The 27,189-nt window shown below is 41.1% G+C and overlaps 1 protein-coding gene across 2 annotated transcripts in view; it reads right to left on the reverse strand.

Annotated features, from left to right (window-relative positions):
• MICU2 (mitochondrial calcium uptake 2) overlaps nt 1–27,189 on the reverse strand; it is an 82,361-nt gene that overhangs the window by 1,231 nt on the left and 53,941 nt on the right. Inside the window, exons 5-11 of one of the 2 annotated variants that reach the window (XM_019936893.3) lie at nt 26,227–26,274; nt 25,204–25,286; nt 12,951–13,016; nt 8,134–8,231; nt 3,447–3,618; nt 1,570–1,678; nt 994–1,151 (exon numbers count right to left, since the gene is read on the reverse strand). In XM_019936893.3, coding sequence (XP_019792452.2) covers nt 994–1,151; nt 1,570–1,678; nt 3,447–3,618; nt 8,134–8,231; nt 12,951–13,016; nt 25,204–25,286; nt 26,227–26,274 — 734 coding nt within the window. The remainder of the gene's footprint in view (nt 1–993; nt 1,152–1,569; nt 1,679–3,446; nt 3,619–8,133; nt 8,232–12,950; nt 13,017–25,203; nt 25,287–26,226; nt 26,275–27,189) is intronic. The other variant, XM_019936894.3, reaches the window with a different exon arrangement.

Genomic DNA, 27,189 nt, shown 5'->3' on the forward strand with positions numbered 1-27,189 from the left:
AACCATCTGGCTCCTGGTGGTCATATGCACAGCATGGCTGGAAATCCACCAAGTGGAAGCAAAAGTCGATTTCAGATTATATTTATGTCCTTTTCCTATCACTGATTTGAAGCTCTTCTCTTTAATATGTTTTTGAGAAACGGCAAAGAGGCTGCTGGATATGTTAAACTGTTAACTGGAAAGGCTGGTTTAATTTCCAGGAATGTGATCGTTAACTATGAGATGCTGGATAAGCACAAGCTAGTGGAAATCATTATTTGTTCATTTTCCGTAAATAATGTTTGCAGCAGGAAAACGAATGTGCTCTTCTAAGTTGTAATTGAACAGCTCTGTTTACATGAACCCACCGCAGTCTCTCTCCTGTTCTCTCTCCTGCCTTTCTTCTGCACTCATTACCTACTTATCATCTCCTGGAACCTTGTTTTCAGCCTGCGGATGGCTTTCATGAGTGTCTCTAGCAGATTCTAATCTAAACAAGATTTTGAGTTTGATTTGTCCCTCAGGTATAGACCACTACGTGAATCTGAGTGAACAATGATAAGAGCTAACATCTACTTCAAGTGTCTCAGCCACTACATTAAATATTTTACGCTCAACTCTCATAATAATTCTTTCTGGTAGATTCTGTTTCTCACTGTTACAGATGAGGAATCTTAGGCTCAGAAAAATTAAGTGTCTTTGCAAGATTTGGCAGTTAGTATGTGATAGGGCTGGGGTTTGAGTCTAGGTGTCTAACTACAAAGCCCAAAGCAAAATTCTAGGCTAGGACTTCTGAGTAGCACTTCCTGATTCAGACTATTTTTAAAAAAAGCAAAGAAAAACGGTGGATCCCATCTGTAGGAGATACTTCAGTTTTGTAACTATAGCTTATGATCTCTTTAAAAATGATGAAAACTCCATTTAAGACTGTACATTTGCTCAAATTCTAGGTTTACTTCCATTCATTTAACTACATTTGAACATGTAACTATTTAAAAACTCAAAATCTGTTACCCATAAACCTCGATGCATTCTGTTTTTTAACACCCCAAGAAACTCTTCGTGACTGAGACACTCATCACCATCCAAATCAAAGATCTTGAAGACGGTGTCCAAGATATTGTCGGAGAGTTCTTGTCCCGTTGCTACCTTCACAGCTCTCTTAAACTCCGCTAAAAGGAGAAAATATAAAAACTCATCAACAATGTAAAATAGTCTAAGTCTAAATGTTTATTATTTGAGAAGTAAAAACAACTCTATATATTTATCACTTGGGAAGTAAAACAAGAACAAAAATGTGTTCAAATAATAAACTTGGCTGAGAAATGTCAGCACGCTATTTTAATGTAATCAGTGTTTTGAACACAGATATTTAAATATTTTCTTCTACTTCTCGGGGGAAAGGTAAAGTAAAAGCAAAAAAGTAATTGTTAATAAACTGTTGTAAATCTGGAATAACCACATTGAATTCATTGAAAGGCCAATCAACTGTTTTTTCTGGTAAGTGGTCCCTTGATTGGTATCAACCAGGTGAAGAACAGAGTGATACTGTTTACAGATGATACAAATTAAGTGATTCATATAACTTACCTAGTCTGACAGGGCGATGAGCTAAACTGAACATCTGCATGGCAATAGCGAAGTCTTCCAAGTGGGTCGCAAAATGACAAAATGACTTGAACTCATCCAAACTAATGCTCTAATAAAATAACAAAGTGAGTTTTTATTACAATCTTGTAAACACATTAAATGATTTTATGAATATAACTGTGCGTCCTCTTTTCTGTCATAAAGCCTGTGCACTTACATCTTTCTAAGCAAGTCTATTGAAAAATCTGAGATGCAGGATAACAACAGAACTATAGATTCTAGAGATTAGGAGGAACCCCAGGAGGTTACGTGCAGGGCCCCTGGGTGTGCCCGTGCAGACTGAGCACTGTGTGAGCGTGAGTGCATGGCTGGGGGCCCCGGGGCTGTGAGCGTGGGGCTGTGGGCGTGTGTTACAGCCCCGCTGTATCTCCTCAAAGGTCCTACGTGGGGCTTCCCTGGTGGCGCAGTGGTTGAGAGTCCACCTGCCGATGCAGGGGACACGGGTTTGTGCCCCGGTCCAGGGAGATCCCACATGCCGCGGAGCGGCTGGGCCCGTGAGCCATGGCCACTGAGCCTGCGCGTCTGGAGCCTGTGCTCCGCAACGGGAGAGGCCACAACAGTGAGAGGCCTGCGTACCCCAAAAAAAAAAAAAAAAAAAAAAAAAAAAAATTTAATTGCTGGAATGTGACTCACTCCTTTCTTTTCCTGCCTCTGAGGCTGGCGTTTCTAGAAGATGGGGGAGCTCCAAAGGGGCGGAGCCTCAGAGTGTGGGTCCCCCAGCAACTGCGTGGGCAGGGTCTCCCACCAGCCCACAAGGGATGTGCAGCATGACTGAGAAGGAAGCTCTCCCGTGTCAGCCTTGGGCTTCCAGGGCTAACGTGAAGGTGCAGCAAACCTAAGCTGTTCAGACTGTACAACATTACATTTACAGACTGATTTAAGGGACAACTGCTATGTTTATAATAGTAAGACATTCTAGTCAATACCAGGGGGTGTCTCTACAGTTAGATAAGTTTTCTTTTCTATCCATCAAGGCTTTAAAGTTTTTTCTATATATTTCTTGTTAAATTTATTTCTAATTGTTATATATCTCTGTTGCAATTATAAATGAGATCTTCATTATATTTTATTATCTTTTTCCTCATTACAGAGATAGATTTAAAAAAATTATGTAAAAACACATGCCCACTAAGAGGTAAAATGAGGTCTGGGTTTAAAAAAAAAAAAAGTATTCATTTATTTATTTTTGGCTGTGTTGGGTCTTCCTCGCTGCACGCGGGCTTTCACTAGTTGTGGTGAGTGGGGGCTACTCTTCATTGCAGTGCACGGGCTTCTCACTGCGGTGGCTTCTCTTGTTGCGGAGTGCAGACTCTAGGCACGCGGGCTTCAGTAGCTGTGGCACGCGGGCTCAGTAGTTGTAGCTCGCGGGCTCTAGAGCACAGGCTCAGTAGTTGTGGTGCACAGGCTTAGTTACTCCGCGGCATGTGGGATCTTCCCAGACCAGGGCTCGAACCCATGTGCCCTGCACTGGCAGGCAGATTCTTAACCACTGTGCCACCAGGGAAGTCCTGAGGTCTGGGTTTTAATTTGGGGTAGCGGGGCACATAATGAGGGAACTTAAAAAACAAAAAAACCCCCAAAAAACCACCTGCCCATTTGAAAAAAAAGTTTTTTGGAACAATAAAGTAAAAAATTACTCAAAATCTTACCACTGTCCATTAACCATTATTAACAATCATCATTTCATGCATCACACAATTATATAATAGACAGTAGGTTAGTCTTCATTAATTTGGAAGTTACTTTATTGAATTATATAAACACGTCTAACTTACTGTTTCATTTTCATCATGAGCGTAATAAAAAGGCACACCAACCTCTCCTGCGGACAGCTTCTCTCTCACATTTTTCCAATAAACGTCTTTATTTTCAGTGTTGGTGAATAAAAGGAGCCATTCTGCGAAGTCTTCTTTTCTCATGAAACTCAGACCTCTAGAGAACTGAAGGAACTCCATTTCTTGGACCTCCGTCTGCAAGCTTTCCATAAATCTAAATGTTAAAATATGAGATGGATGTCAGTAGCTCACGGCTTCGCCTTAGTGCTATAAATGGACTGCAGGCACCTTCAGCAGCACCTCTATGAGTTTCAATACGTTGCAGATCCCCTTACGTACCTTCCACGTGTTAAAAGATCTGTACTACATGTCATGTCACAATTTAACAGAAATATACATGGGGAGCAAAATATATTCTCGTTCAATGGGAGAAGAACTGTCACTGTTAAAAATTTACTTGCTTTAGAGCCTGCATTTATTCCGCAGACCTTAAAAGTATGACGGGGAAGTTTGATTTCAGGCTTCTACCTATGTGATAGGTAAGAGTCGGTTTCCTACAACATTTTCTGAATGTACTGGATACATGACTTTATTTATCAATGCCGTGTGTCTTTGGGTCAAAGCAGAATTTTATCTAAAATTTGAAGCATTTCAAGTTTGGGCTGATCAACTAACTCTTTTAGTGATACGCTTTGTCCTCCGTCTTACTGAGTTTTACTGTACTGGGTGCTGTGATGGCATCAACTGATTCTTACAAAGACTGTTAAAAGGGTGTTTTACTTGCAAATGAGTGTACAGTGATAAGGGAGGTAGAAAATATGGTATAAAAACATTACTAACTGTTCCTTTCCTTTTTCTTTTTCTTTGGGCTCTACCTGAGGCTGAAATATTATAAACTTAATTGTTGTTAAACTATCCATTGTCTGGTTTAAGCTCTTTCATCTTAACTAATTATACTACTTCTGAAGAACATTAAATATGCTTAATGATAAAATCTTGTCTCAAATTATACGTCTTGTCAAGACATGAAAGTCTGGACATGATACTGGACATAAGTATCTGAATTGAAGAATTTACAGTACAAAAGGCCACCAAATGCATCCTGAACAAATTAAATAGTTTATAAATTAGTGTCTTAATTGGAAGACAGTGTCATAATTGGAAACAACGGGAGAAATCTGTTTTGCTTATCTGGGTTTTTTAGGCCACAGTGTCTTGTAGAGTATTTACTACTAATTTGCAAGTTTACCAATCAAGGCCATTCTTCCCGAGAGCCGATCGCGGAATATATTTACCAGCACAGCACTGCTTACAGACATCTCTGAATTTATAAAAGCTCTTCATGAATTTAGAACATCCTCAACTAATCACTGGTATTTCAGAATAAAAAAAAAATCCCAGTCCTAGAAAGTACATCTGCATCAATATCTTCCTAATTTTTCCTGATGAGAAAACTTGAGACCAATTTTCTTCCCTTTCCAACCACTTCCCTATCTTCAGTCACAAAGTTATTTTAAGTTTTAACTATTTATTGGAATAAAAAATGAGGTCAAACATACCACACAGGAAATAAACACAGGGGTTATTTCTGGTCACTAGTTTTAGGGCTAACCGTTGAGTTTAGAGGAAGAGAAAAAGAAATGCAGAAGACAAGTCCCCAGTAAAGTAAGACGACAGGGAGGAAGAGACAGGAAAAACAAACAAGACAAACAGGCACTGGCACAGAGTGGGTAAACACCATCGCCAGCTGCCTGCGGAGTCTGAGCTTCAGTATTTTTTCCCCTGAACTATATATATGCTGATAAAGAACTGAATTTTCACAATTAAATTACCTGTTGATTTCATAACAATGAATAGACACCAAAATTCCAGGAGATAGAACTTAAATTATACTTTAGCTTTTACTGAAATGGCTAAGTGGTATTTCAGCTGGAGAATCTGACTAGTTGTAGAAGTAAAAAAAAAAAACCCAAACAAGCCACCAATTTATCCACATGTTCCCTCAGTCACTGGTAAGTTTCTCTTGACACCTGATGGCATCTACTAAGACCGTCTGTCCCTCTGGTCACCTGGGGGGACTACTTCCTTGAAAGCCCACCCAGTGCCCCCAACCACCTAGCAAGCAACTGCAGGACCACCTCTTTCAGAAACTCTGTGACTGCTCAAAACTTAAGACAAACCTGTGTCTGAATTTCACCTCTCCAATTTCTAGTTACATGATCTATTATAATAGTTATACCTGCATCACATGTAAGCTTGTGAACAGCCTCACTGAGTGGGTCTCATCATCACCATCTCACTGGTGAAGGAACAGACCCGACACTCAGGTCCAATCGCTTGTCAAATCAAATCACACTTAGCAAACTGTCAAGTTCCGCAATGGAACCCAGGTTGTCTAAAGCATAAATATGTGTTTTTTTTCAAAGTATAATATTGTTTCTCTAAATGAGAAAACTAGTATCTCTAGGTAAATACCATAATTAGCTACCACAACACTAACTCTGTGTCACCTTCCCTGCCTTTCCTTGAGACTTATAAGCTGTACTTTATAAAACAATATCCTTTATCAGACAAGCTGTAAAGAGGATGCTAAGACAAAGGTCAGAAGAGAAAAGCAAACATCTTTTTATAAGGAAGGATTATACGTCATACTCCCATAAAAACAAAACTATAAGCTCCACATAACACATACTGAAAGAACATCTTGTGCAATTTCAATGAGTAATTTGGCCACTATAATGGTGACCGGTTAAAAATTATATATATAATTTTATATTATATTATATATACATAATATAATATAATATATGGAAGCTATTTTCTGTTACTTTACAACTTACGCAAAATGTTAAAGACATGTTATGATTACCGAATTCTAGCCCAGTGCACCTGTAACGTTAATTTCAGGGGTGGCCTCCTCCATCTAAGAGCCAAGTTCCTGAAAAACTGCATTTTTTGTTAATTGGATTCTTTGTTAATTGGATCTTTTTTTAAATTGCGTAATGGTATTACAAATTTCACAGGGCCCATTAATTACAGAAACTTTAAGAAAAAGTTTAAAGTAAGAATTCTAAATGAAATTATTCCCTTTAAGGAAAATTAAAGTTAGAAGCAACTTTAAACAATCACTAAGCCCTACAATTTTATCTCCTAAATGTGTCTTGAAAACTCCCAGTCCAAAGTCTTTATCGCCACCCCACTGGTTCAGGGCTCCTGTCATTCCTCATCTGCAGTAGCCCAGCGGGCTCGTGTCGCATCGGATCCCCCTTGTCGTTGCACACCATCTTGCCAGAGTGACGCCCATCTGACCAGGCAACCAAGCGTGGGAGGCCTGCCGTAAGGGAGTTACTCCCTTACGGCATAACTCAAGCTGGACCTTCTGGTGCGTGAGCCCTCACACGGGAAGCATACGCCTCCCAGGCCTCCACCTTCACCTCTGCCCACCCCTCATGCTTGTTTATTTCTCTACCATGCCTGCCCTCTCTGATTCCTGGACAAGCCATATGTTCTCCCGCGTGTCCTTCCTCGTGCTGTTCTCCGTCCCTCCCTCCCCGACCATTTCTCCCTGGCTAATTCCTGCTCACCTGTCAAGATCGGCGTAGGGCTATTTCCCCCAGAAAGCTTCCTGATCACCCACTCCAGAAGTGATCTTCTGCGCTGCCCCAAACCCTATCCACCTGTGATAGCACTGACCGAATGCGTTTAAATGTTCTCTGCACGTTTACTAGATGGTTCCCAGGAGGGACCAGCCCTGCGTCTGAGGCACAGCCCGGCACATAGCAGCACGTGGAATACACTCCGTCAGTCTTTAGTTAGCTGCACTGAGTTGACAAGAGGCGTCTCCTTCCTCCCAAATCGCTGCTTTTCCACCATTCTGAGCTGCTTCCTGGTATTTGTTCTAAGACTCTGGTTAGTGGGGAGGCCCGCGAGCACAGTGTCTGGTTCCGCATGGAGTTGTGCTTGCCGGGGAGGAGGTGAACAGGACACGGCACTGCGGTGCTTACGATGCCACAGACTGTAAGTGCGATTCCCTCCCTGCAGATGAAGACGTGAGTGCAGCGACGTCCGCAAGCTGGACTGGACCACAGACACGCCCACCACGTACCAACGCATCAAGAGGCCTGTGCTGTCCACAGCTGCTTTCACGCTGTGACGGCTGAGCTGCGCAGCCAGGACAGAGACCGTACTCACTGCCTGGCCCTTTACAAAGAAGGGCTGCCGACCCCTGGGCTGGGGGCGGGGACGGCGGGAGCAGAGCTGGGCTGTCCCAGCTGTGCCGTCTCAGCAGAGCCGGCCCCAGCTCCTGCCAACCATCAGCAGACGGCAACAGCAGGGGCCCGTCCAGTCTAGAAGGCCCGATTCTGGCCCCCGCTGGAGAAGCACCCAGCTGACCCAAAGACTCATGGCAATAACGAATGGTCACTGTTTTAAGTTGGGCTGGTTTGTTGTGAATTAAGAACTAACTGATACGAGGGGCATCTCTCTCTTCTAGCTGCAAACAGTAAGTTACTAATTATTGTAGTCTGTAAAATGAATACTACTTTTCATAATAGGTTAGAGGTATTTTTGAGCATAGTAACTTTAGTTTACATTTCACAGGTTTTGCTCTCTGAGATACTGTATCTGGTTTTATGGCCTGCAGTTCTGGGACATAAATAAATGTATTCAGTTGTTTCTTTACCTCTTACCTATAAAATTTCCCTAAATGAATATAAATATTTGCATTTACCTTCGAAATTCTTTATAGTGAAGTTTTCTTTCTCCTCTTTTTCCAAAGAAACGTATCTGAAGGGTTGTGTTAATTTCAGGTTCTTTCACTGTTGGTTCCTGTAAAAAAATGATACAATAATTTCAAGTAATTATATAACCAAGAACAAAAAATGGATCCTGTAGCCTGGAATTCTTAGGACAATACCCACAAAAGATTCTTGTAACAACAACAAGAGGGCGAGAACAGATGTCGCCATTCTGTCTGTTACTCTGCATGACACTCTTCTATATCATGGCTCAAGCAGGAGGAAAACAACAGGGCTAAAACGCTCAAAGGACCCAAGGTGGACTTTAGCAGTGAACGACATTTTGGATCAGGCCGAAAAGAGAGCTTAGAATAGTGAGATGAGTTATTTTCAAATGTGACCCTTAGGCATTTTCTAGTAAAGCAGGACTGAGAGAATTAAAGCAGGGAAGTCTTGGACCTTTTGCTGAATGCTAGAAATAAAGCACTAGCTTTTCCTAGTTATAAAGTTACCGGCCGAGGATTCCATTCAAGGCTACGAGAGAAGCAGATTCATAGACTCTTCCTCCTTCAAATCTCCAATAAAATAAACAAAAATAATAACAAAACAGAGCTGCTAAAAAGATTATCAGCAGCAACTAAACAACAAATGGGGGTACAAACTTAAACCAAATAATCTGAAAAAGAGCATCTGCAGAAAGAAATTCAGGCACTGGATGGTCCAGCCTGCTCCCCAATCCTGTCCCCACTTCCCAGATACAGCAGCAGGTGGGGTGACTGTCACATGGTGAGAACTCATGAAAGCCTGGGTGTAGTGGGCGAGAAGGTGGCTGGTACCCGCGAGGCTCCGAGACAGCGTGTGGGCTCAGGCAGAGGGCGGGCCGGCTTCCGGACTTAGAACCTTCTGGGCACTGTTCAACTGAAGGATGATCGGGAGCCCAGAGAGGGGAATGCGCCTTGGAGGGCGGAGTGGGCTGTGGTCTAGGGCCTTTACGGCAGCACAGGAAAGTGAGCACAGTTTAGTCCTCCAGCAAGGGCTGCAGGGCAGGGCATCAAAACGTGACCACCTGCAGCTCAGAACCAGAGCTGGCCCGGGGAAGGCAGCGACAGACTTGAAAAGAGCCTGAGGTGGGACGGGGGCCCAGCCTCCCAGCCCGTGAGCAGGGCTGCATCTGCAAGCGGACACTCTGCTCAGTCTCTGCTCGACACCGGCCGTGCGGACATGGGGACAGCTCCCGGGAGGCCAGGCAGAGATGAGCGCAGCCTCAGGTTCTGGAGGGGACAGACTGCAGAGACTCAGCGCAGGCAAGTCACCCACACATCCAGCAACCAGCCGGCCACGGCCCTAGGGCTGCAGGGGGCTCGCCCACACCTCATCGCCCCTGCCAAGGGGTCGGCTCATGGGGAGGAAGCGGTGGTCCCAGTGGGGCTGACTGACACAGAGCCTTCCACAGTACTGACTCTTAAACACTTGACTTTGTGTCTAATAATTTTATAAAATAGCCACTATAAATACAAATGTGGATTTTAACTGGACTTCCACACAAGTGTGGGCAGGAAGTCATGCCTGGAGTTTTTTCTTAATTCCCATATAAATGCTCAGGAGATATACTAAAACACAAAACCGTATGTATTCTCGTTAAGGTTAGAATATGATCAGGATGTCTACCAAGAACACTATTACTAAACATTTTTGGGGGTAATTTTGTCCAATACATAAAGGAATAAACTAAGATTAATTATTTAGAAATAATTTTATACTTAGAACAACCAGGAAAATCAACAGAAAAAATAAGAAAATTCAGTAAAGATAGACTGGTACAGAAACATTAAAAATTAAATGAATTTCCTGCTTAACAGCAATAATTTTTCCTTTGAGGGTAAAGAGTCTATTTATAATAGTAAAAAAGTTAAGTAATGAAATATCCCTAGGGATGCCCTTAAGAAACAAATTTCAGATGAATGAAAAAATTATATGTAAGAAAATAAAACCATAAGTAAATCAGAGGATCATATAGGTTAGTATTTAACAACTGACTTTGATGTGGGGAAGGCATTTTAAAGAATGAAAGTAACTGAATAAATAAAAAGACAGCTAAACATGACTACATTAAAAATAAAAACATCTATAACCAAAACATCATAAACAAAAACAAATCTGAAAAATATTTCAATAATTTTGACAGACACTAGGTTAATATTCTCAAGTATATGAAGAAAAACCCTAAAGAAATTCCCAAAGAACAGAAACAGAAAATTTGGGTGTGAGGGAGACACAAGAGGGAGGGGATATGGGGATATGTGTATACGTATAGCTGATTCACTTTGTTATAAAGCAGAAACTAACACACCATTGTAAAGCAATTATACTCCAATAAAGATGTTAAAAAAAAAGAAACAGAAAATTTATAAAATAAGAAACATGAATGGTATACATAACTATCTTAAAAAACAATCTGGGATACCTTTCCCCCAGTCATACTGACACAGATTAAGAAACAAAACAAAAAAGATAGCAACCCTGGAGAGACTGCCGGCAGGCCCGTAGACTGTTACAACCTTTGTGGAAGGCAGCCTGACAATATGGGTCAAAGCCTTACAAGTAGTCATGTCTTCACCCGACAACCTGACTCTTAGATCTCTGTCTTAAATTTACACATGTAGCTATTTACTGCATCGTACAGCAAAGATTTGGAAACAGTCTTAATGACCAAGAACAGGTCAATGGTTAAAAGTGCTATATCTGGGGCTTCCCTGGTGGCGCAGTGGTTAAGAATCCACCTGCCAATGCAGGGGACATGGGTTCGAGCCCTGGTCTGGGAAGATCCCACATGCTGCGGAGCAAGTAAGCCTGTGCCCACAACTGCTGAGCCTGCCCTCTAGAGCCCGTGAGCCACAACTACTGAGCTCACATGCCACAATTACTGAAGCCTGCGCGCCTAGAGCCTGTGCTCTGCAACAAGAGAAGCCACCGCAATGAGAAGCCCGCGCACGGCAATGAAGAGTAGCCCCCGCTCGCCGCAACTAGAGAAAGCCCGCGCAGCAACGAAGACCCAGTGCAGCCAAAAATAAATTAATAAAATAAATCTATTAAAAAAAAGTTTTAAAAAAGTGTTATACCCATAAGATTAGGTATTTTTTCATTCATTAAAAACTATTTACGGAGTATATAGGGTACGCCTGGTGCTTTACCAGGCTATGCAGATACAACTTGTATAGTAAGGAATTAACCTTACCCAGATGTCTGGCCTTTGCCCTGGGCTGCTAGGAGGTGGTCCCTAAGAGAAGGTGTCTTTGTTTACCTGGGGGCCTTGGGCCACAACAGGTAGTCCAACAATGAGATTTGGGGTGGAGGCTTTGGGCCATAGCGTATCAGCTTGACCTCCAGAAGGCCTAGAGTCTGAGGTCAGCCACGAGGACAGCCAACCAGGTTTCCATGGCTGACCCCAACAGTCTCTGGACACCAAAGCCCTGGCTGGCACTACTCCGTGTGTGCTGTCACAGTCACTGCTGGGAAAGTCAGTGCTTTCCACACTCCCCTGGGAGAGGATGACCAGAACCTCTGGATTCTGCCTATGAGTCTCTCCCCTTGGCTGATTTTAACCTGCACCCTCTCGCTGTAATAAACCGTAGCCCCGGACCTAACAACTTTTGGGGAGTGCTATGAGTCCTTCCAATGAATTATCAGACCCAAGGTGATACTGGGGGCCCCCTGAGCCTCCAGCTGGCATCAGAGGTAAGGGTGGTCGCGTGGCCTGCTCCCTAACCTCACACGACCTCAGAAAGAATGAGGATGCGCACGCTCCAGAAGACACAGACGATTAAACGATTACCCTAAGGAGGGGCAGGTGGTGTGGCAGGACACGCAGGGAGCTGAGGACACAGAGGAGGTGCACACCTGGGAGGCGGGGCACCATTAGAGGGCCTGGACACACGTGAAACAAGTCCAGCACAGGGCTGCTCAGAGGGAACGAAATATAAAAAAATTGTGATTTTAATAATTTGCAAAATTTGAAGCAGACATGCTCTAAAAGATGAAATGATTTGGAAATTTAAGAAAATCTAACAGAAAGCAAATTGTGGAATTACAACTGATTAAAAGATTATCAATGGAAAATTTAAGGATATACATTGCTGGTGGGAATGAAAGTTGGTTCATTTTCTACAGAAGATACGTGCCAATATTTATCAAAGTTTATCAACAACCTTAGAAATGTTCATACCTTTTGACCCAGCAAGTGAATTTCTGGGAAGTTACCCCTTGGATATATTCACATATATATAAAGTGATATGATTACAGATTACTAACTGCATTATTTGCAATATCAAAAGACTGGATACATGTTAAATATCTTTCAAATGGGGAATGGTTACATCAACTGGTACATTCATCCATACAGCGAAGTACTACGGAGCCATTAAAAAGAATGAGATATTCGGATATGGTAAGAAAAAATGAGAGGATATGGAACAGTGTATAGTATGCTACTGCTTGTATAAAAATGGTAAAAAGAACACATGGAAATGTTTAGTTGCTTATTTACATACATGCTTATATACACATGAAATATCTCTGGAAGAATACCCAGGACCTGGGTCATGGGGAGGAAAGCTCTGCCCTGCATACATCCTCTTGTGAGTCTTTTGAGGTCTGGATCATGTGAATGTAGAAAATCTATTTAAAATATTTAGAAAAATTAAGTTACTGTTAATTTCCCCAACTATTTGGGAATACTTATTTGAGCAAACAGAATAGAGAAGCTATTGTAAATAACATCTGCTTGGAAATATTTAGTTCATTTGCACATACCTGGCATTCTGTTTCGTTAGTTATTCTTGTCTTCGAGTCATCCTGTTTACTTATGATCTTCTGCAGCTAGAAAGAATGCAAACATGAATTTAGATGCATGTCTACTGGATTTTAAAAAACAACCTAAAAAACAGATGCTAAGTTTTTATTATAAAATGTTTACTAGTTATTTGTTAAATATTAAATTATTTTTGCATTGTAACTCCTAATATTAGTTTTTACCCCTTAGATCATATAAGAATCAAAGGAGAAAACAGATATGCAAGTATTAACATTATTATGAGTTGGATCATTTGTTCTCCTAAGAAAGCTGGCTTACTTTATGTGTGTATCTATCTATCTATCTATATAAAATATATACACACACATATATATATTCTAAAGGCATCACTGTATAAAAACTTCATGATTACCCTCATTCTTCAAGAGAATTTTTATTCCCTTCTTTTCTTCTCTATCTCTTCTCTTCTTTTTCTATCTCTGGTGTTTATGACCACATTTCAAGTACCTAGCTCTTAAAAAGCTATTCGTATCATATAAAATGCTCTTCCTTTTTCTCCTTATGCATTTACAAAGCATTAAAATAATTTAAAGGCCTACATTTCTACTAATTATAAACTGTCAATAGTACCTTCAAAAAAAACCCCAAAAAACAAAAAAAAACCAGTACCTTCAGACTGAGTATATTAAAAAACCTACCTACCTTTCAGAGTCATTTGTACCAATCCTCACATGGAAAGCAAATTAAAAAAAAAGTTTTTAAAAAAAATTAAATGTAGACAAAATCTCAAACTATGGATTCAAATCAATTAGGAGACAAACCTTCACCCATTTTTTCTAGGCTACTTCTTTCTTAATAGTTTGAAAACTGCTGCCACTAAATTCCAAATTAATGAAGTAGTTGCTTCTATTTTATTTGTTTTAGGCATATGGTTTATCTCTAGTTCTCTAAAGCCCTCAAACTTTTCAACATTCTCCCACCCCCACTTATTTTAGGGAATGAAGTTGAAAAGCTTTCATTTGTTTTATCCTTTATTTTTAAATTGACCATCAACATACTGCCAAGTTCAATACCCAAACACTTCTTGCTTTGTTTTCCACACCTCCTCTTAAAATTTTTAATAATAGAAATTTCAGACATAGCAAAGAGACTCCTATAATAACCCACCATATATACACTATTCAGCTTCCACAGTTCACAGTATCCTGCCATTCTCGGTCCAGCTATACTTCTACTACCTATTCTTGGTTCCCTTCTCAATTATTATTATTTATATCTCTTCTGGAAAAATTTTTATCCACTGAAACGTACACATCTTAGCCATACAGTTTTAACCTGAGTAACCAATCCTCTGCCACAGAGCAGAACATTTCCTTTCCTCAGAATGCTTCTTGTGTCAATTCCCAGGCAATGCATTCTAGCTGCATCCCCACAGAGGCAGAATCAAATTAGTTTCACTTAGTTTACAAATTCAAATAAATGGTATCAAGGAGTACGTGTTCCTTTGCGTCTCTTTTCACTCAGTATAATGATTTTGTGATTTATCCATGTTGTCTGCATATCAGTAGTTTGTTCTCACTTATTGCTGAGTTGTATCCCATTTGTATAAATACACCAATATTTATCCATTCACTCACGATAGATGTTTGCATTGCTGTCTCCAGTTTTTGGCTACTGTGAATCAAGCTGCCATAAACTTTCCGTTTTCCCAGCTTTACTGAGGTATACTTAATATACAGAACATTGCACACAATAATGTACACGTTTTGATGAATTTGTACCTAGGCATACACCCATGATACATCACCACAATCGAGGTAATAAACGTATCAATCACCTCTGTTTTTGTTTGTTTGGGGTTTTTTTTTGGTGGTAAGAACACTTAGCATGACACTCAGCCTCTTAACGGAGTTTCAAGTGCAGGGTACCATATTGCTAACTACACCCATTATGTTGTACAGCACAGCTCTGCCACCAACTTTCCTGTTTTTGACATGTTTTAATATTTCTCTTGAATAAATACCCAGGAGGGGAACAGTTAGGTCTGTGCAACTTTACAAGAAACCACCAAACCCTTTTCCAAAGTGAATTCTCGTTCCTTCACATCCTCACCATTTGGTGTGATCAGTTTTTTTAATTTCAGCCATTCTGTTGGAAGTACTGTACTACTTCACTGTGGTTTTAACTTGCATTTCCCTGAGAACTCACGTGGAGCACTTTTTCAAGTGCTATCTCCCATTTGTACATTTTCTCTCGTGAAGTTTCTGTTGTAGTCTTTTGCGTACTTAAAAAAATTTTTTAAAACTATTAAGTTGTAAGCATTTGTTATATATTCTGGATACAAGCCTTTTGTTAGATATGTTTGGAAAATATTGTCTCTTATCCTACAATTTGCCTATTCGTTTTCTTAATAAACAGAAGTTATTAATTTTGATGATGACTACTTTATCAGGTTTTTCTTTTACGGTTACTGCTTTTAGTGCCCTAAGCAACTCTGCCTACCCTAGATTCTGAAGATATTCTCTTATATTTTTTCCCAGAAGCTTAGTGGTTTTAGTTTTTATGTTTAGATATATAATACATCTCAAATACATTTTTTTTCAAATACATTTTTTTTCAAATACATTTTTGTATGTGGTGTGAGGCAGAGGTTATGACTAATCGTTTTCATATATACATCCTATCCGTTTGTTCTAGTGTCATTTGTTGAAAAGACTTTTCCCATTAACTGATTTGGTGTCTTTATTGAAAATTAAGTGACCATGTAAGCGTGGACTCTTTACTATCCTCCACTATCTACCTGTCCATCCTGTGGGCAATATCACAGTGTCACTGTTACTATAGCTTTGTAGTGTCTTAAAGTCAGGTAGTGTGAGAGTCAACCAGATTTGTTCTTGTTTCTCAAGATTGATTTGAGTATTTTAGGTCCTTTGCTTTTATTTATTTATTTATTTGGGCCACGCCTCATGGCTTGCTGGATCTCAGTTCCCCAACCAGGGGTCTTAGGCTCCCTGCAGTGGAAGTGCAGAGTCCTAACCACTGGACCGCCAGGGAATTCCCAGGTCCTCTGCTTTTTTCTTTCTGTCTTTTTTTTCTTTTATAAATTTATTTATTTATTTGGCTGCGTTGGGTCTTCCTTGCTGCACGTGGGCTTTCTCTAGTTGTGGCGAGCGGGGGCTACTCTTAGTTGCAGTGCGCAGGCTTCTCCTTGCAGGGGCTTCTCTTTGTTGCGGAGCACAGGGTCTAGGCACGTGGGCTGCAGTAGTTGTGGCACGTGGGCTCAGTAGTTGTGGCTTGTGGGCTCTAGAGCGCAGGCTCAGTAGTTGCGGCGCACGGGCTTAGTTGCTCTGCAGCATGTGGGATCTTCCCGGACCTGGGCTCGAACCCTTGTCCCCTGCATTGGCAGGCGGATTCTTAACATTGCACCACCAGGCAAGTCCCAGGTCCTCTGCTTTTAAATATACACTTTAGGGACTTCCCTGGTGGCGCAGTGGTTAAGAATCTGCCTGCCAATGCAGGGGACATGAGTTCGAGCCCTGGTCTGGGAAGATCCCACATGTCGTGGAGCAGCTAAGCCCATATGCCACAGCTACTGAAGCCTGCACGCCTAGAGCCCGTGCTCTGCAAAAGAGAAGCCACTGCAAGAAGCCCGTGCACTGCAACGAAGAGTAGCCCCTGCTCGCCTCAACTACCCAATGCAGCCAAAAATAAATTAACAAACATTTTAAAATCGGCTTGTCAACTTCTATAAAAAAAGACTGCTGGGATTTTGCTTGGCAAAGTTTAATCTCTAGACCAATTTGGGAAGAACTAAATCTTCTAATCCATTAACATGGTATATTCCGCCATTTACTGAGGCCTCCTTGAATTTCTACCAGCGATGTCTGAAGTTTTTGGTGTATGTTTTTTGTTAAATTTATTTCTACTTGTTTTATACCATCCAAAAAGAACTGATCTTAATTTCATTTTCCAAATGTTTGCTACTAATTATATGGAAATACAACAGATTTTTCCATACTGATCTTCTATGCTTTGATTTTGTTGTTGGTTCCTTAGTCATATTATCTGTGAATAAAGTCAAATATACTTCTTCCTTTCTAATATTTTTATCTCTCTATTTTCTTTTCCTGTATTGCTGTTATCTTCAGAATCTCCAGTAAACTGTTAAACAGCAGAGGTAAGAAAAGACATCCTTTGCCTTGTTCCTGATTAAGGGGAAAGCATTCAGTATTTTGTGTTGTAGCATGACATTAAAAAAATTTTTTTGTAAATGCCCTTTATCAGTTTGAAGAAGTTCTCTCCTATTCCTACTCTGAGTTTTACACAAAAGTGCTTATTTTGTTAGATGCTCTGTCTGCATGTTCTGATATGATCATGTTGGTTTCTCCTTTATTCTGTTAATATGATGGACTGCACTGACTGATTTTCAACCATGAAATGAATTTTGTATTCCTTGGATAAATCTCACTTGGTTGTGATGTATTATTTTATATGGTGCTTGATGTGTTTTGTTCTATCTGGTTAGGTATTTTCATACCTCTGTTCATGAGGAAAGTTGGTCTATAATTTACTTCTCCTGTTAGGTTTTTGCCAAGTTTTAGTTATCAGGGATATGTTGGTCTCATAACATGAGGGAAATGTTCCTTTTTCTTGTATTTTCTGAAAGAAACTATGCAAACTGGGCACAGTTTGACAGATTTCACCAGTGAAACCATCTGAGCCTGGACATTTCTTTGTGGGAAAGTTTTTGATAACAAACCCAATCCTTTGATACAGGACTATTTAGATTTCTACCCCACCTCTTGTTTTGGTAAGTTTTGCTTTTTTTTTTTTTTTTTTTTTTTTTTTTTTGCGGTACGCGGGCCTCTCACTGTTGTGGCCTCTCCCGTTGCAGAGCACAGGCTCCGGACGCGCAGGCTAAGCGGCCATGGCTCATGGGCCCAGCCGCTCCGCGGCATGTGGGATCTTCCCGGACTGGGGCACGAACCTGTGTCCCCTGCATCGGCAGGCAGACTCTCAACCACTGCGCCACCAGGGAAGCCGTGAGTTTTGCTTTTTTAAGGCACTTGTCCAGTCATCTGAGTTATCAGGTTAATAGTCACATACCAATCAGTTGTTCACATTCCATTTTTATCCTTCTGATACCTCTAGGATCTCTGGTGATTTCTCTCTTTTCATTGCTAATACTGGTAATATGGATCTCCTTTTGTTGTTTGTTTTTGCTAGATCAGGTACTGAAAATTAGTCAAAATTTATCATATAATTAAAAAAACAATAGATGTTAGTCATAAAATGATAAATTTTATAGAAAATTCAAAACATCTTTTTTATTATAAGACACTTAATAATGTTATAATAACCTTCACATAGTTATGATAAATAGTTAAAACCAAACAAACGAAACAAAAAAGCAAATAGGATTAGTTGACTGAAATACGAATTCTTTAGGAGGCTTATTACAGTACTGGCTTATTCCAATTTAGTGTAATTTAGAACAAGGGTCTGTCCTAACGTCTACCCATGTGGGTTTAGTGCCACATAAAGCTTGTCCTGTCAGAGTCGTATCTAGAACATTTTGGTCTGGACTCAGGGAGAGTGTTACCCAGGTTGGTGCATGTTGAAATTACAGTGCTGTATATTTAGTTCTATAATAGCCCCATTAGAAACTATTTTGTATCCAGGTATCCTCTTAGGCCAAAAGGTCTCTCTGGTCTACCAAGATACTTTCTAAGATGGCTTGTGCATGATGCTGATTCATGACAGCAACGGACTAAGTGCCTCTCCTGCAACCATTCTAAGTGCTGGGATATAGTGGTTACGGAAAGATAACATCCTTGCTGTTGTTAACTTACATTCTAATGGGCCAGAGGTAACAAACAAGTGAACAAATAAATAAGAGAATTTCAGATGGGGGAAAGGGCATTCTAGGTGGAGGTAAGAGCAAAGTCTGGCAGAAACAGGGGTGCTTTCTTAGAGAAACCAAAAAAGGTAAAGCTTTTATACATAAGTGGTAAAAGAAGCAGGAAGACACATTCAAATACAAATTCTGAATGTCTAAAAAACTACCAACAAATTGACTGACTTTATACTGATCCATACTTTCAATTTCAGGCTGAAAATGAAGAAAGTACATAGGGTCAATCTAACTTATTTTTGCTTCCAGGATGGATCATACTATTAAATTCTGGAGTAAGAACACTGTTCCAAAATCAAGAAGGATAAATTCTACTGAAGGCCTTTATATTTAATAATAACTCTAGCAGGTGTATTTAGCATGATAAAATTATAACCTGACTGCATTAAGAGCAGTCCTTCCTACCAGTATGGAAACAATGTGAAACCAGAGGACCACCTAAGGAGAAATTTATACTAGTAAACAGACTTGTCAGTCTATCTATTTATTGTTTAAAGAAGTTGCACTGAAACCCTGGCACTCATCCCAATAAGCAGATGTACTACCCATCAAGGTAAAAATTAAATGGACTTACTATTACTGGCTTTGATCATTGCTGGCACTGTGTGTTATTATCTGACAGAGAATGGCTTATACGCTTAGTTGCTATTTTACTTGTTCTTGGGAGAAAGAAGTAAGCGATACACTTACCAACACAGTTTGTAGATCTGGATATTAATAAGACAGGAATGTACCACAAAACACAAAAGTAATAAACTAAGGCAATTTGTATTTTAGGACATCTTTACAAGACTTTATATTAATACATTTCTTCATTACTTTTGCATTTGCTGTTCAAATCACGTTGTTATATCTATGTTTTGGGTATTAAAGTAACTCTCATTACTTTTCTAGCAACAAATAAAATGCACAGGGGAAACATTTAGATAAGCTGAAGAAAAGAACAAACCCACAAAACCCTGCCTTTTAAATATGCTTTTCTGATCTGAAAAGAACTGTTTGGTGCTTTCAATAAACTTTCAGGGCTTCCCTGGTGGCGCAGTGGTTGAGAGTCCGCCTGCTGATGCAGGGGACGCGGGTTCGTGCCCTGGTCCGGGAAGGTCTCACATGTCCCGGAGCGGCTGGGCCCGTGAGCCATGGCGGCTGAGCCTGCGCATCCAGAGCCTGTGCTCCGCAACAGGAGAGGCCACAACAGTGAGAGGCCTGCGTACCACAAAAACAAAAAACTTTCAAATAGAAGATGCTACAAACTTAGGTGTCCTAACACAAGGACCATGGAAATGAAATAATTATTTAAATAATTAATGTAAGCATAGTTTTTTCTCCTCTATGCTGTTATTTTACTTTTTATTTAAAAAAAATTTATTTATTTATTTTTGGCTGTGTTGGGTCTGCATTGCTGTGCACAGGCTTTCTCTAGTTGCGGCGAGCGGGGGCTACTCTTCATTGCAGTGTGCAGCCTTTCTCAGCCCGGTCCTCCTCTGAATTCTCCCACATGCGAGGCAGGGTAACACTGAAGAAAGAGCGAGCTCCAGAGCTGGACAGACTTAGAATCAAACCATGCGCTGCATAACAGTTTCCTCATCTGTAAGGCGGTGACGTCTCTTGTTGTGGAGCACAGCCTCTAGGTGTGCAGGCCCAGTAGTTGTGGCTCGCGGGCTCTAGAGTGCAGGCTTAGTAGTTGTGACGCATGGGCTTAGTTGCTCTGCAGCATGTGGGAACTTCCCAGACCAGGGATCGAACCCGTGTCCCCTGCATTGGCAGGCGGATTCTCAACCACTGCGCCACCGGAAGTCCCCTATGCTGTTATTTTAAATCGACAAACTGCATCATGCTCATGGGTTATCAAGTTTAGTGTTTTATTCCTAAGATCAGCACAAAGAACCCTTTATAGGCTTAGAAGGTTGAGCTTTATAAACTTAAACTTAAAAAAAAAAATCAGTGATGTATCCTAACATTCTTTTTCTTGTTTCCTTAATTCATGGATTGGTCATCTAAGAATTTCCCAAACATTTAAGGAAAAAACTGTAGTATTTAGAAAGTGTTCTGTAAATTCAGAGTGTTCAACTATTACGTTAAAACAAGTACTTGAAAAGCTTTTGAGGCAGGTTTGCTCAACAGGTGCAGGAGCAGAGGCTGCCCACACAGAAAGGACACTGCTGGGTGGCCCTGAGTCTCCCCGAGAAGAGGACTGAAGAAGGAAAGGGGACGAGGACGTTCAGTGTCGGTCGGGGCCACCACGTGACCGCGCTGCAGAGCACCTGAGCCTTGGTGCTGCATGTGTGACAGTGAGGTCACCAGGGGCCCCACTGTGTCCACTTCATGACGCTACCTCAGCTTTCCTGTTCTGGGGGGGCGGACAGTGGGGACAGCGCTTCTAAAACCTGGCCTCCTCTTGTGACTCCCAGGAAGGAACAGAGCAGAAAGTTCACCCAGGGCTGAGGGGTTACGGTTTGCGTGAACTTACACCCTTACTTAGCCCAGCCTTTCATGATTCTTAACCTCTACTTGAATAATAACGACCATCTCAAGCACATCCTTCTCCCGGACCTGAGGCAGCCTGAGGTGCTGGAATGTGAGGGGCTCTGTGACTTATGACACTGGTATTTCAGGTCCTACTTGTGCAGACAGACACATTTTCACCCTCAAGCTAACCTCAAACCAGTTTCCTTCCTTAATCATCAGACATCCCAGAAGAGCAATTTTTCTCTGCTGCCACCAACTCTGCATTTCCCATTCACGTCTTCTGTTCCGCAGCCTCGGTCCCCAGTGACCTGCAAGTTTAAGGGGCTCCCCGCGGCCCCTGTGGCACCTGAGGACGCCTCAAGGAGATGGATGCTGCGTGCTCTGCCCCGAGCCCACCGCCCGCACTCTGCCGTGCTTCTCCTTCTCTACCTGCTCCTTCTTTCAGCCCCTGGCTTCTCACCCTCAGCTTGGTCCCTTAAGCAAACCTGTTCTCTAGACTCTGGCTTACCCACCTCACTCTACATTCTCCGCTCTGAGGTCACACACGCTCAGGACTTAACGGTCACCTCTTCCAGGACGCTTCCTAGTCCCAGCCCCACTCGGGGTCTGCAGACAGCTGCCTGCATGGATGTCCTACGAGTTTAGCAGGCTCACATTCCCAAGCTCAGAGTTAAGGCCTTTCTCAGCCCGGTCCTCCTCTGAATTCTCCCACATGCGAGGCAGGGTAACACTGAGGAAAGAGCGAGCTCCAGAGCTGGACAGACCTAGAATCAAACCATGCGCTGCACAACAGTTTCCTCATCTGTAAGGTGGGGACACTACTACTGATTTTGTAGGCTGCTGTAAAGATCTAATAATATAGCACAGACGTCATAACCGATCCTCCAGAGAATGAGTCCTCTGTGCCCTTTGATCAGTTAGCACTATCATGACTCCTGGTCAGGCTGGCCGGAAAAAGCAGTGACCACCATTGATTTCTTCCTCATGCTGGAGGCTGGGCCCCACAGAGCCTGCACGCAGCACCTCTTGCGGGATTTCCCACTTCTCACTCCCAGCTGAAAACTGGACGATGACAACAGCCTATGGGCCTCCTGGCCTCCAGGCTCTCCACTTCCGGTTGGTCTTTCACACTGCGGCCAGAGATGAATCTGGAACACTGACGAGCCGGCTGGTCTCCCCGACAGAGTGTGCAATTCACATCCTACGTGTCTGTGCACATTTCAGCTGCACAGCTTCAACCACAGTTTCAGACAGCAGCCTATAGGTATTATTTCCCCAAGGGAACACTAACGACGGTCACTTAATCACTGTTCGTGCCAAACACAGCAATGTTATTTCTGCTTTCCTTCACCTGAATGGAACTGATTTCAAAGATAAATTTATGATGACTATCTAGTATTTCCCTTCTTTCGTGCTTTTCGAGTATTTTTAACCCAAGGTCCTGAGTAAGAGCTATGTATGATATCTGGAAATTCTTGGTTCTTTCCATTTTGTCTGTTTACAAGTACCTTCAACTTCTTGGTGGAATTCCAGGCTGCTTTCATAAAGCAGTTGGTAACTGGTTAACAGTGATAAACTTTACCCACGCTGCTTCTTTGGAAACAAACAGATTTGGTAATTTGTTCACAATGGCCTAATGAAACACATTTTTGTTTTCAAATCCATATCTCTTACATATGACATATTTGAATAAATGAAACATTCAAAAGATTCTTTAAGCAGTTAAATGGTACGGTTTTCTCTATAGATTTTCTATTACATTAAAAAATTTATTATTATTTATTTTATTTATTTATTTTTGACTGCACTGGGTCTTCGTTGCTGTGTGCAGGCTTTCTCTAGTTGCGGCGAGCGGGGGCTGCTCTTTGTTGCGGTGCGCCGTCTTCTCGTTGCGGTGGCTTCTCTTGTTGTAGAGCACGGGCTCTAGGAGCCGGGCTTCAGTAGTTGTGGCTCACGGGCTCTAGAGTGCCAGCTTAGTAGTTGTGGCACATGGGCTTAGTTGCTCCGCGGCATGTGGGATCTTCCAGGACCAGGGCTCGAACCTGTGTCCCCTGCATTGGCAGGCGGATTCTTAAACCACTGCGCCACCAGGGAAGCCCCTCTATTACTTTTAACTTCTCCCACTTTGAGAAAATGAATTCCACAAGATCACGACCTGTTTCTCTGAACAGTACAGTGAAACCTCACGTATCTAGAGAAACACTTCAGGCAACTCCAATCCTTGGGAATCCTCCAGCTTTCTTACCTAAGCTGAAAACCCAGAAGTAAGAAAAACCTTCTCAGCATTTGAGACAACTGTCATAAAGAGCATGTAATAAGATATACTAAAAAGTTTCTAAAAATCTATAGCCTTGTATGTTCTAAAGCAGTGCTGACCAACAGTAATACAATGGAGCCACACAGTGATTTCAATTTTTTAGTAGGGCATTGAACAGAGCAAAAAGACAAATCTGTGTCACGGTGCTTAGCACGCATTAACTACTTAGACCAACACTGACGGATTAATGAGCACTCACATAAATGACTAACTCATGACTTTTAAAAAAAGCCTTTGAGATATGAAACAAATGGAACTCTCTTACATTGCTGGTGGGGATGCAAAATGGAACACAGATTTCGGAAAACAAACTGGCAACTTCTTACTTTATACTTAGCATATGACCCAGAAACTCCACCCCCACATATTTAGTCAAAGAAAACATATGTTCACCCAAGACCTGTGTATGAATATTCACAGCAGCTTTATTTATAACAGCCCCAACCTGAAAACAACCAAAATGTTCATCAAGTGACTAGATAAACAGATCACATCCACACAATACTACTACTCAGCAATAAAAAGGAGCAAACTACTGACAAATGCAACACACAGATGAATCTGAGTCAAACAAAGAGTACATATCAATACTTTCTGATTCCATTTATACGAAACTCCAGGAAAGGAACACATCTATGCTGGAAGAAAGCAGACCACTGGCTGGTCTCCTGGGGCCAGGAGACGGGAGGAACTGAGTGTAAGGATACAGGAGGACTTTGTGGAGTGTGGAAATGTTTTAGATCTTGACTGGGCTGGTGGTGACATGAGCAAGTGGACTCTTTGAACAGGTACATCTGATTGTATATAAAGGATCCCTCATATCCCTTTGATAAGGATCCATCCACAGGCTTTGCAAATTTAATTACTAAAATATTTGGTTTTATATGTAGGAAACTATCTCAAAGATTAGAAACAAACAATATAGCAAAAAAGGTCTTCAGTAGGGAATACATTTATAAATCAGTGGGATCCTGCAAAAATTAGGTTTATAAATATTTAACATCTTTAGAAGTTATCTGGAAGAGGGTGTATATTATATAAATCTAAGCATAAAGTAAATGACAAGAACACATATGTGAGTGGGCAGTAAAGCAGCAGGTGAAATTCTCAGTGTTGCGGCTTGAAGTGTAGCAGAAACCATTTACTGCGGCCAGTGTCGGTAGTTGTTCAATTATCCTAAAAAGTTTGTTAGGTGGCGCAGTGGCTAAGAATCCACCAGCCAATGCAGGGGACACGGGTTCGAGTCCTGGTACGGGATGATCCCACGTGCCGTGGAGCAACTAAGCCTGTGTGCCACAACTACTGAGCCTGTGCTCTAGAGCCCACTTAAGAAATGAACTTAAGTTCATTTCTCCTTTTGGAATCTCATGCTCTTCTGTAACTGTTTCCTCAAGGCTGTATTATAGAAAATTTAATATTTTTGAATGTATAAATGATTTCTTGACATTTCATATGTAAGCAGTAAATATAATTTTCATTTTAATGGACATGTAAAATTATCACACAAACATCCAGGTGTTTTATAATAAACCAAAAATAACTAGAATCTACTTACTTTAAAAAATTCCTTTTTCTCAACCATCTCATCACCATCTGCATCCAACATTTGAAATGCAACATGAAACCCAGTATGGGGTTCTGCAAGTGAAAAACGAATAATTATGTAAATGCTGGTGGAATGCAAGTTACCTGAAAATCCATAGGTCTTCAAACTTGAAATAAGCAACCAGAAACAACACGAGTAAGTGCCTAAAGTAGAGGAAAAACAACCTCTTCTCAGGATAACAATTTTCAAAGGCTGATATGTTTCCATGGTGTGCTGTTCTGCTATTAAGTGTTCTGCCCTTCAAAGCAAAATTCATTTCAGAACGTATTTCTTCCGCTCTACTAGGGGCTTTCCTATATTCTTACAGTATGTTCTCTATTTTCACATTGATTACTACTCTTTATTTCCCTTTCCCAAGAGTAGGGTTTTGTAAAAATTATTTTGAAATAATCTTAGGCTTACAGAAATACTGCAAAGCTGGTACGGTGAGTTCCCACAGGCCCCCCACCCAGCCTTCTCTCATGGCAGCATCTTGCGTAACCATAGTACCTTTACGAAAACTAAGAAATTAGCACCTTTAACTAAACTACAGACTTCATTTGGATTCCATGGTTTTTCTATTCTAGGGTCAAACGCAAGGAAGCCTGTTGCGTTTAATTGCTACGTCTCCTTATCTCCTCAGAGCTGTGAAAGTTTCTCAGTCTTTCCTCGATTCTCATGACCCGGACAGTTTGCAGAGAGTTACTGGTCAGGAATTTTGCAGAATGTCACGTGAGGGATTTTTAATATTCCTAAGTGAAGGCTGCGTCTGACTCTTCAGTTCAATAAGCCTTCAATTAAGGAGACAAAGTTGTGGGGAGCCTGAGTGCAGGGGAGGTGGTAATCACCCAACAGAATCATCCTGTAGGTACAGAACGCAAGGCACCAATAACATTTTTCACGATAAAGATATAAATACCGAACTTCCAACACCCTGTCTGGTAAGACGAGAGAATTCCACATGATCGATGAGAAAAACTGTGGAATACTTACTAGTGAGGATTGTAAGTAAGAAAAGATATTCGGTATATGAAACCAGCCCTGAAAGAGATAAAGACATCAGAAAGCAAGTTTTAGATGGTTTAGAAGTAATCATATACATACTATATGGAACCTTCACCTAATTAAAAACACACACATTGTTACTTTAAATTACCTCCCTGGTATAGCGGAAAATTTTCATAAGAGAGTTAAGTATAGTACTAATACTTCAAAAAAAAGGAGACTTTTATTAGGTAACTATTCTAGAAAGGAAGGGGAATGGTCATTGGTCAGCAAGTACAAGTGTCCACTAGAGGTTTTATCTGCATGGCATTTTGTGTAATTTCACCTCAAATTTTACTATTCATAACATCTCAAGTGAAGCAAACTTATAAATTCAGTAGAGTGACAGAGATTTGGATATACCAAAGGTCAAACCATGTTATTTAAAACGAAGGAATTAAATTTCTGTAGCAGTGACTTGATTTTAATCTATAGGTTCTCCCTGGTCTTTCTTCCCCTCAGTTTCAACTTAATTGTTGAAGAAGCCTGGTCATTTGTCCGGTAAAGTTTAAGTGTAGAAGATTTGCTAACTGCATCTTTTTGGTGTCATTTCACATGTTCCTCTAACGTCTATATTTTCTACAAACTGGTACTTACTTAGATCCAGAGCTGTACTCAGATTCAAGTTTAGTTTTCGTCAAGAATTCTTTTTTTTTGGCCGCACCGTGCGGCATGCGGGATCTTAGTTCTCCAACCAGGGATCAAACCTGTGCCCCCTGCATTGAGAGCGCAGAGTCTTAACCACTGGACCACCTGGGAAGTCCCAAGAATTCTTAATAGATGGTGCTGCATACTTCCACCAGGAGGTCAAAATGTAAATGTTTACAGAAAATGCTAAATACCACTGAGAGATACTGATAGTGAGTTCCAGGACTTAAAAAAAGGTGAAGTCTTCCAGAGTTTAGATGACCG

This window comes from Tursiops truncatus, chromosome 18 (genome assembly GCF_011762595.2).
Source record: "Tursiops truncatus isolate mTurTru1 chromosome 18, mTurTru1.mat.Y, whole genome shotgun sequence".
Taxonomy (NCBI): domain Eukaryota; kingdom Metazoa; phylum Chordata; class Mammalia; order Artiodactyla; family Delphinidae; genus Tursiops; species Tursiops truncatus.